This window comes from Quercus robur, chromosome 7 (genome assembly GCF_932294415.1).
Source record: "Quercus robur chromosome 7, dhQueRobu3.1, whole genome shotgun sequence".
Lineage (NCBI taxonomy): Eukaryota > Viridiplantae > Streptophyta > Magnoliopsida > Fagales > Fagaceae > Quercus > Quercus robur.
Window position 1 is genome coordinate 23,775,233 of NC_065540.1, and position 11,046 is coordinate 23,786,278.

Below are 11,046 nucleotides of genomic sequence, written 5' to 3' on the forward strand. Positions count from 1 at the left end.
CGTTTTGCCGCTCTGGTCGGCTTGGGGCATTGCTGCCTTCAGGCTTCTCCTGCTCCCTTCGCTCGGCACTGTTACCTTCCTGGTTTTGCTCCTGAAGGTTGGGTCCTACATCCCTTTGTCGTAGCTGCTCCTCCAGATCGTGGTTCTGCTTTGTGAGTCGTTCTACTGCTGTCATGAGTGTCTGGACCTGCCTTTCTAATGTAGTAGATCTCGGTGGTTCATCTTCTTGAGCGTTGTTGGTGGTAGCCATTGAGCAAGTGAGTACCATGCGACTCTTATGTCCGGGAGGCGATGATCTGGCTTAAACTTTTCGCTTTCCCACAGACGGCGCCAACTGATGATGCCGTAATATCACCAGTGAGCAATACAATCCACGCTCGCTCCCGCTAACAACCTGCAAGAAGAAAAAGTGATCTCGCCGTGGGCACCGGTGTGGTGTCGACCAAATACCCTCCGAGGGTCAAATTAGAACTGTTCTCAACTCTAGAGTGCTAGAGAGGGTAAATTATGCGTACCTTGATTTGCGAGGGTATTGAAGCTTTTATAGTAGAAGAAAATCGGCTTCCCTTCCTTGGACTAGAAGTCTTTTCCTTATGGGACTCTTCCTTTAACAATCCCAAGCGTGATGGACAAGTATTTCCTTGTAGAGTGGGTTTTTTCATTAAAGCGGATGTTCTAGAATTATCTTTGTGCGAACATCCTAATTTTCCTAGGGTTCCCTCGGATTCCAAACGTGTACACCAAGTATTTTAAGTGACGCTAAGTCCTCGGCCCACGCTTAATATTGGCCCATGAGTCCGAATCCGTCAAGCCCAATGTTCCGCAATTTCTTACCCCTTCAATATATATATAGACACACGTGTGTACGCATTTTCTTAAAAAAGTGTTTTAATGAAAAATATTATGCTTTCTGAGAAAGGACAAAACTAACATCATATAAAAGTTATTGATTATGGACTTCTTAATATTATACTCCTATTTTCTATTTGATAAGTAAATCTTTAACATTTAAGACTTCTAACTAGATATTATTTTCCTTTTTCTTTTTTTGAGGAGATACTAGATATCATTCTTTCATATAAGATTGTATGAAACCAAAAATAAAATTCTCATACAAGATTGAGAATTTAAAAGTCTTAAATTCTATAACAAAAAAATGAATGAAAATTTAAAATTTGTATCATCTCTATAATATGCTTATATCTTTATTCTGATTTATGAGATAATATTTGTTTTATTAAAATTTTGAAATTAAAATTTTTTTTTCTTTTGAGATGAAGAAAGAAAGGGTTAATTATTTTCCTTTAAGGTATAAGTATAATTGCATTTTTCAAAATTTTGGGGTGATGGCCCCTCGCACGTCAATAAGAGAGCTATGCCCTAGTAAGCATCACCCTCGGGCAATGCTAAATTCAGCTTGTTGGAGGCTTGCTTGTAATCTTTAATGTGGACTCTTTGACGATGGAGGCAAAGGCTACCAAATACATAAAATATTTCTCTGTTATTAGTTCAACTTGCTCGCGCTTACAATATGATCGTATCAATAATTCAATACTAATTTCTTACTGCTACTTAAGTACTAGTTTTTAATTCTTGAATAGTGTACGCCTATTCAGCAAAAAAAAAAAAAAAAAAAAAAAGTATTGTGTACGCCTGAGGCCATTGAATTCTATCATTAAATTGGTTCCCTGGTTGGTAGTTCATCTTGACTTGGAAATTATTACTGTTATTATTGGTAATGGGAAACCAAGCATATCAATCATTGTGTATTACATATTTTATTTTGCCAAAAAATACATATTTCTCGGTCAGTTGTGTATGTTATTAGTTGTTGGAACTGCTACATTAATCTTTTCACGCTTCTCTGTTATATAAACAAACGATTTAAACCCATAATAACATTGACATGATTATGTGTAAAGGTTCAGACACAAAACTTGACACAGATTAAACTTTTGATTCTTCTACAAAACTCTACGCAAGTTAATTACTCACCACCATGGCCAAAACCTTCTCAAAACGCACATCCATTTTATTCATGCTCTTCACCATTTTCTTCTTCTCAACCTACGTCATCGCAGATGAAGCACCCGTTTTCTCTAAAAATTTACCTCCTTCATCACTTGGACTTAAGCAAGAGAAGTTAAGCCACCTCCACTTCTACTTCCATGACATTGTCAGTGGCCCCAAACCTACTGCTATACGAGTTGCACAAGCTGCCACGACAAACACATCCCCAACGGGGTTTGGAGCCATGGCGGTGATTGATGACCCACTGACTCTCCTCCCAGAAAATACCTCCAAAGTTGTTGGACAAGCACAAGGAATTTATACCTTGGCGTCGCAGAGTGAAGCAGCGTTGTTAATGGTGATGAACTTTGCTTTCACAGAGGGACAGTATAATGGTAGCACTCTTAGTGTGTTAGGGAGAAACACTGTATTCTCGACTGTCAGGGAGATGCCGATCGTTGGTGGGAGTGGTGTTTTCCGGTTTGCTCGTGGGTATGCTCAGGCCAAGACTTACACGTTTGATACCAAATCTGGGGATGCAGTTGTGGAGTACAATGTCTATGTCTTACATCATTGATTGGGAAAAATATATTGCACACAATGTGTTCTATACACTGCAAAAATGTTGAAAATGTGACTTTAAGTCACAATTTTTGTGTATTTGTACACTATGTGCAATAAACACCACCCTTATTGATTTGAGCGAGAACATGTTTATTGAGCCTTCCACATGTTATATGGCTACTCATGGTTTTCTTCCTTTTTTTGTGAAAAATAAAATACCGTTGACTGAATGTATTGTCAGATAATTGGGAATGTTTGATTTTGTGAAAGATATGTCATATGTATATGAAAAGCATGTTTGTCTCATTTGAAAATCCAATATGAACATTACAGAACCAAATTTTGGAAGATGCTTTTATTTATAACATATTTTGGATGCCACAATGGTTTTAATTTTTGATTTGTCTGTTGAATTTTGTGTTACTCACGTTTAAATTATCATATAGAAAACATAATAATGATCTATAGAAAATTTTGAGATATATACTTTTATTTTCTTTCAATCAGGTTCAACGTTTCTGATTATAAATTTAGGTTCATTCAACATGGTTGACCATTGGGCGCCCATTGCTTTGTTCTTCTCACGTACTATCAATATCTATTGCAACAGTTTAAATTCCTCCACTTTCCCTCACTTAGTTAGATTGAAATATAGAATTTCTAGCTTTAATGAATTTAAATGGGATGAATAGTGAAAACATTATTGATGGGTAATTAAAACTATACATGTCCATAAGACTCGTTCAAGAGCACCACGTCCAGGATAGTCGTTCAGACAGAAAAGAGGAAAACAGTAACACCAATGAGCAAGTTCGTCTAAGGGCAAGATAGATCTTCTAAAGAAAAGGGAAAAAATTGCCAAACAGACTATTTTTAGGAAAAAATTAGGCGTATGGCACGTGTTCAAAGTTATTTAGTAAGTTAGACTGTTTTTGAAAGTCGAGTTTGGCAAACTCGACTTTGGGCTGGAAAACGCACACTATAGTGGCGTTTTTTTAGTGGCTATAGCAGCGTTTATAGAAAACGTTTTAGTGGCTATAGCAGCGTTTATAGAAAACGCCACTATAGGAAACCTATAGTGGCGTTTTTAAAAACGCCACTAAAAAAAACGCCACTATTGTGTCTGTAATCCAGCCCAAAGTCGAGTTTGCCAAACTCAACTTTCAAAAACAGTCTAACTAACTAAATAAGTTTGGACGCGTGCTGTCCGACTAAAATTTTTCAGAATTTTCACTGTTTGGCAAATTTTGCCAAAGAAAAGAGATTGTAGATGACCAATGGACATTTAGTAAATTCTAATATGTTCTCTGCAAACCAAGAACAGTTGCAACACTATCCATTATTCTGAGATATGGGGTGAATTTCCCGAAATTCACTCCATTTTCTCCCACTAAGTCCATTTATCTCCCATGATGATAATGACACCTAACAAGTAGACTCACTCCAAACTCTTTATAAAAAGGACTAAACCTCACCAATCCAAGGAATGTACAACTATTCATCAACTATTCACCCTGGTTACCTTCGGTAGTCCTGTTTTCTTTTTTAGGTTGTTGATCCACCATTGAGTTTGGAGCATACGACCTACTAATTTCATACTTCATCAATTATTATTATTTTCTTTTGATGGGATGAAAACATAATTTAAGTTGACCATCTAATTTGTTATTCCATGAGAATTATACTTATTCCAAATTTTAAGGAAAGTTTAATTCGGTAAAGATTTTTACATGTTATATCTTAAGTTTCTCAGTTAAATTCAATCATGTGTTATATGAGATAATAGAGTTTTTTAAATATTGTACCCCTAGCCCCTAGGACATAGATATGAGTGCATGTTAACATAGACCCATTAGGTAGGCCCCATTTGACCACAACTAATGATAAATAATGAAGACCATCTCCGACAAGGTGATTCGGGGTGCCTAACGTCTTCTCGAGATCTTACCCTAACTTTGAAGTTAGCTTGGTTGTATAGACCTTCATCATGGAGTTAATAAATTGTTCCTAACCTCCTTTATGTATCTATTTTAGAGACACGTGTGTATTCTCAAGCTTGTGTTGACTTTGATTCCAAACCACATAAAGAGAGATTGAGTAGCACGAGAGATGCATGTCAAGTACATGTCCACTATATGCAAATGGGAGATGTGACAAATTAGACCCATTTGGCCCAATTAGGTTTCCCATTTGTGAGCACAACCCAACTATCCACATTGATCATTTAATTGTTTTGTAACATTAAGAAAAATTGAAGTGATTACAGGAACAACTCTTTACATGCCCCACATGCACTTCTTCCTCTTATTTCCTCCCCGCCCTCTTTGTGAGTGAGTGGGGAAATAGCAGCCAGAATTGCATTGTCTTTCTCAATTGCCATCTTCTCTAATGATATCTAGGTTGTTGATTATGTATGACTTAATCTTGTACTATGCATGTAGCCAACAAATTTTTCTTAATTAGGTTTCCCAAATTTATATATATATAGAGAGAGAGAGTACTTTGATGTTGTTTTTTTTGTTTCTCTTTTAAAATTCATCCATGTGGCTGTGCTTAACTAAAAATACACTTCTATTCATGAGAAAAAAAAGCCGCATAACTGAAATTTAAGATTGGAAACCTAAGAAATAATACTTAAAGTATTGTATTTAAGTTTTGTCTTATATATACATACACACATGTGTACGCATTTTCTTAAAAAGTGTTTTAGTGAAAAATATTATGCTTTTTGAGAAAGGACAAAACTATAATCATATAAAATTTATTGATTATGGACTTCTTAATATTATATTTTCATCTTGATAAGTAATTTTTTAACATTTAAGCCTTTTTAACTAGATATTATTCTCCTTTTTCTTTTTTTAGAAAATAATAGATATCATTCTTTCATATAAGATTGTATGAAACCAAATACAAAATTCTAATACAAAATTGAGAATTTTAAAGTCTTAAATTTAAACAAAAAAAAATGAATGAAAATTTAAAATTTGTATCGTCAATATATATAATATGCTTATATCTTTATTCTCATTTATGAGATATTTTTTGTTTTATTAAAATTTTGAAATTAAAAAAAAATATTTATTTCTTTTGAGATAAAGAAAAAAAGGATTTTTTTTTTTTTTTTTCCTTCAAGGTATAAGTATAATTGCATTTTTCAAAATTTTGGGGCGATGGCCCCTCGCCTCGCACCCCCAATAAGATAGCCATGCCCTAGTAATCTTTCATGTGGACTCTTTGACGATGGAGGCAACAAAATACATAAAGTATATCTCTGTTATTGGTTCAACTTGCGCTTACAATATGTTCGTATCAATAATTAAACACTAATTTCTTACAGGTTACAGCTACGTAAGTACTATTGTTTTTAATTCTTGAATAGTGTACGCCTGAGGCCATTGATCAATTCTATCATTAAATTGGTTGCCTGGTGCTGGTTGGTAGTTCACCTTTGACTTGGAAATTTCATATCATTTGCTCTGTTATCTAATCCTGTATTAAGTTATTAATTGCCTTTTTTTTTATTGAACCGCTTTTTTTAGGTGGTTTGGTTAGTGATTCCTTTTGTGTTCTAAGATGGTTTCTTTTGGTGCAGGCGTCATTGGAAAACAAGTACATTATTACTACTATTATTTTCAATAATGAGAGCATTCATATCAGTCTCTTCAAATATTTAGTTAAATTAATCTAAAGAACTTTACTTTTGCTAGTTTAGCTATCTATTATTTTCATGCACATACATCAGCCTCAATACTTTATCAACATTGAAATTTGTTGGAGCATTTTAATATAAAATAATTAAAATGAATAAATGTTACAACATAAATATAAAGATGTGGGAGTGAATATGGAAAATGATAAGTTAATGAATATGTTTAATCCCACATTAAAACGGAGAAAGATTATTTTATTCTTTTTAATTGTGGTGATTAATGGGCTAACATGAATTGTCTCAAATATTGGGCTAGATATGTGCGCAAGAGGGAGGTGAACGATGGAGGTTCTTGGTAAGGAAGGATGTTCTTTTTGGTAGAGTTTTGAGCTTGAACACTTTGTGCAGAGGTTGTTCTAGTCATACGACACTTGTTGGGCTATTGTATCCTGGGGAAGACCTTAGTCCAAATAGTGTTGTATAATTTCTCTCTTTAAATTAATAAAATTTAGAAGTATTATTCAATTTCTCTTTGTGTTATTTCCATTATCATTGTGTTTGCACCAACAAAATTTAATGTAGTGAGGATAAGTGCTCACTACATGTAGCGATAAGAGTATCATTTTTAAAAACTTTAATTAATTTAATAAGGCTGATGCACACTTGATTCGGTTGAGTTTAAATAAATTTTTGCTGAAATATTAAATTGGTAAGATTGATGTGAATGCTCTTACAAATTTATAATAGAAGAAAGGAGGATTATATCTTTTAGAAAAACTAAGGGTGTCGATCAATTCAATTACAAATCTTTTGGCATCAAGTCCATTATTTTAAAAATAAGAGACTTTAGCAACTGATTAATTTAAAGAAAATTATTCTCTTTCATTATAAATAGACATGGCAAAACAAGTCAAAATTTTCTAACCTAACCCGACCTAACCTGAAAAAAACCTGACCCAACTCAATTTTTTGACCAAAGCAAAAACGGGTTGACCCGTGACCTAACCTGTGTTTTTTACGAGTTAACCCGACCTGACCCGCGACCCGACCCGAACCCGAACCATTTTTTAAAACTTTTTTTTTTTTGTAAAAAATAAAATAAAATAAAGACAATATTGCTTTAATTGTTTGTTGTGAGTTTTAAGGAAACAATTAAGACATTTACATAACTGTATGCAAATTAATTGAAAGATGAATGATTGAACATTCTGTAATGAGTAAAGATTTTTAGATATCAAATAGTAAAGTGCATGTCAAGATAATCTGGTTACAGTACAGTTAAAAACATAGATTTAAAATTGTATACATGTGTGAAAAATATTCACAAGTGTGAAAATAGTGAACCCAAAGTATCAAATTAACATAAATTATGAATGCATGGACCTATTTTTTAACAATTTATGTCCAAAATAAACAGCTTTTCAAAATAAATTTTGATATTTCCTAGAATGTGTGTTGCTTAACAATGATATAATATTCATAATAGAGATCACGTGTAAATAACTAAACAATCAAATTTTAATATATATCTCAAATTGAAATAGAGTGTCAACTACAATTGACAATAGATTATAAAATTAATTTTCAAGATTGTAAATTTCTTATATGTTTTTATTCTTTATCAAATGAATTATCCAATAAGTTATTTGTAATTTTATTTTATATTTTAAGATGTTGATATTGTGTAGAAATAAAACTTATGTATTTGTTTTATTTATCTTTGTGTTATTTTGTTTTAGATAGTAATGTTAGGATTTGTATAATTTTAAAATTATTGAATAAGTATTAATAAATGTAATTCATTCTTGATATAAGTGGAGAATTTAAAGTAATGTATTTTACATCAATAATTTGTTGCATGACTTTCTAAATGGAAAATACATGTTTTTTTTTTTTTAATTCATGTGAAAAATATGGGTCAACCCGACTGACCCGCAACCCGATTGACCTAAACTTATTTTTAACCCGCTTAAAATGACCCGATTTTACCCCACAATCCGTTTGACCCATAACCCAATTGAACCAACCCCAACCACCCATTTTGCAATGTCTAATTATAGACACAAAAAGTAACAGATGTACAAATTTGCAACGATAAATTTACATTAAAAGTACAACCCATTTCAACGATTGAGCATTATATATTTTATTGCATGGTAAGTACACCTATTACTATTTGTTTACAATATCTTTTTAGGTGTGGTTGTTGGAAATGCTATATAAATTTTGTCAACGCTTCTCTATTTTATATATATATATAATTTATTTTTATTTTTTTGAGGAAAAACTTCTATATTATATAAAGAAACGATTTAAACCATAATAATGATAAGAAGATTATGTTTGAGTCACAAAACTCTACAATTTAACCCTTGTTTCTTCTCCAAAACATTAATCTCTTTCTTCCCACCATGGCCAAAATTTTCCCTTCCACTTTACTCATATCCTTTGCTATTTTCTTCTTCTCAACCTACATCAAAGCAGAAACACCCGTTTTCTCTCGAAATTTATCTCCTTCATCACTAGGACTTAAGAGAGAAAAGCTAAGCCACCTCCACTTCTACTTCCATGACATTCTTAGTGGCCCCAAACCTAATGCAGTACGAGTTGCCCAGGCTGCCATGACAAACACATCCTCAACGTCCTTTGGAGCCGTGTCGGTGATCGATGACGCGTTGACTATGCTGCCGGATAATAGCTCGAAAGTGGTAGGAAGAGCACAAGGTATTTATGCCTCAGCATCGCAGAGTGAAGTCGGGTTGTTAATGGTGTTGAACTTTGCTTTCATAGAAGGAGAGTATAACGGTAGCACTCTTAGCGTGTTAGGTAGAAACACTATCTTGTCCACCGTCAGGGAGTTGCCAATCGTTGGTGGGAGTGGTGTTTTCCGGTTTGCACGTGGGTATGCTCACGCCAAAACTTACACCTTTGATACAAAAACTGGGGATGCTGTTGTGGAGTATAATGTCTATGCCTTACATTATTGAGCCACACACGTATATTGAGCCAATTACTTGGCTATTCATGTTTTGTTTTGTTTTGTGTTTATTTTAACGAAAAATAAAATACTGTTGGCTCTCGTATGGGTTTGACATCAGTATGCTAGTTGTACTTTTAAAAAATAAGGGAAAAAAAAAGTTTTAACATAACCGTAAGCAAACGGACATGGTGTCCGTATTATACTTATTTGAAATTTGGGATTTTGATTTTGTGACAACTGACAAGTATGTATTATTATTATATCGTGCTTGTGTAATTTAACAATCCAATCAGAACAGTACAGAACAAAAAGAAAGATGCTTCATTAGATATACCGGAGGCCAAAATGGTTTTAATTTGAAAACTTTCCATGCAACTTTGTGTTACTCTTACGTACTCTAGTCTAAATTATAATTAGATTTAAAACAAAATAATTCTATAGAAAATGTTTAGATATGTATTTTTATTTTATTTCAATCAGGTTCAACCTTTTTGATTCTAAATTTAGGTTCATTCAACATGGTAGACCATTGTGCTGTTCTTCTCACACATTATCAATATTTATTGCAAAAATTCGAATTCCTCCATTTTCCCTAAATAAGAAGATCTCTTCTTGTTTCAATAGAAAGCCTTATGTGAAAATATTTTTTCCCATTTTTTGGTGTTTAGTTGCATAAAAAAAATGGATCAATAGAAAACTCAAGACTTAATTTTAAGAAGTAAATATTAAGAGATGACAGACATTTAAGATTTAATGACTCACTCCTAAGAATGATGGAAACAAGTTTACATAATGGACCAGTATACTTTAATTGTTATCCTAATTTTGCTTTAAGTCTATCTGACAGAAATATTATGGATGCTTTAACTTTGAATATAAAGATAGATGGTTATTATATCAAAGAAGGCTCAGAACCTTTAGCAATTATTTATAGGATTTATTATAAACTTATGAAAACCACCCTAGACCCTCAATCCATGGTTGAACCTTCCCCCAAAGGACATACTCTCCTTCTCCAAGCCTTAACCCCAAATAGTAGACTTCGGGTACCCCAACAGATACAATAGAAAGACATAAACCTTCCTGAACGATGGCAACTAGAGGCCATTGCTCCCACACCAAAGATAAAAAACATAGAACCAGATTTCATAGCCCAAAAGGCAAACAATACAGTTATTATTTCTTTCAATAATAATGACAGACATTATTAGACCTAGTAGTTCCTCAGGCAGAAAGACCCCTATGATGTTTACCCCTAGAAGCTCCTTCTCCTCTAGGAAATCTTTCTTTGATTCCAGACCTTTACCTTAGAATCTTCCTCCAGTTATACACATTCCTCCTATAAACACCAAAAGAACCCTAGTCTAGACAGAGACAACCTATTATCCGGCATAAACCACACAACCGACCCCTAATGTTCACCAAACCCTTTATGAGCCCCAACCTTAACCTGATTCTCCTACTCAAACAGATATATTAGGATTTATAGATCATGGTAGACAAATTAATGTTTTATCTAAGGAATTTGTTTTAGATAAAGAATTACTAAAACATGACTACTTAAAACCTAAAAATACTGACAGATAAAACCAATTTTTTGAAGGATATATTGAATAAGAAAGGAATAATTTAAGAACCAAATATTATGAAATGGTGACAGACTTGCAGACACACTTTAGTTTCTTTGACTTTTAGGACTATCATAATAAAAAGATAAGTGTAATAGAAAAAACATTATCTTGGACGAAGGCAGAAAAGCATGAGAAGGTGTACCAAACTTATCCACCCTTTGAGTGAGTCAATTATATTGAATCAAAGTAGTGGAGTCCAGGTGTTGGAT

General features: G+C 33.3%; 2 protein-coding genes across 2 annotated transcripts; both read left to right on the forward strand.

Annotated features, from left to right (window-relative positions):
• Positions 1-1,913: 1,913 nt before the first annotated feature.
• Positions 1,914-2,939, forward strand: LOC126692852 (dirigent protein 22-like). The gene has a single exon (XM_050388651.1). It carries the CDS (start codon positions 2,000-2,002, stop codon positions 2,585-2,587), a length of 588 nt encoding a protein of 195 aa, XP_050244608.1. The 5' UTR covers positions 1,914-1,999; the 3' UTR covers positions 2,588-2,939.
• Positions 2,940-8,562: 5,623 nt separating this feature from the next.
• Positions 8,563-9,375, forward strand: LOC126692853 (dirigent protein 22-like). The gene has a single exon (XM_050388652.1). It carries the CDS (start codon positions 8,638-8,640, stop codon positions 9,211-9,213), a length of 576 nt encoding a protein of 191 aa, XP_050244609.1. The 5' UTR covers positions 8,563-8,637; the 3' UTR covers positions 9,214-9,375.
• The last annotated feature ends 1,671 nt before the right edge of the window (positions 9,376-11,046 follow it).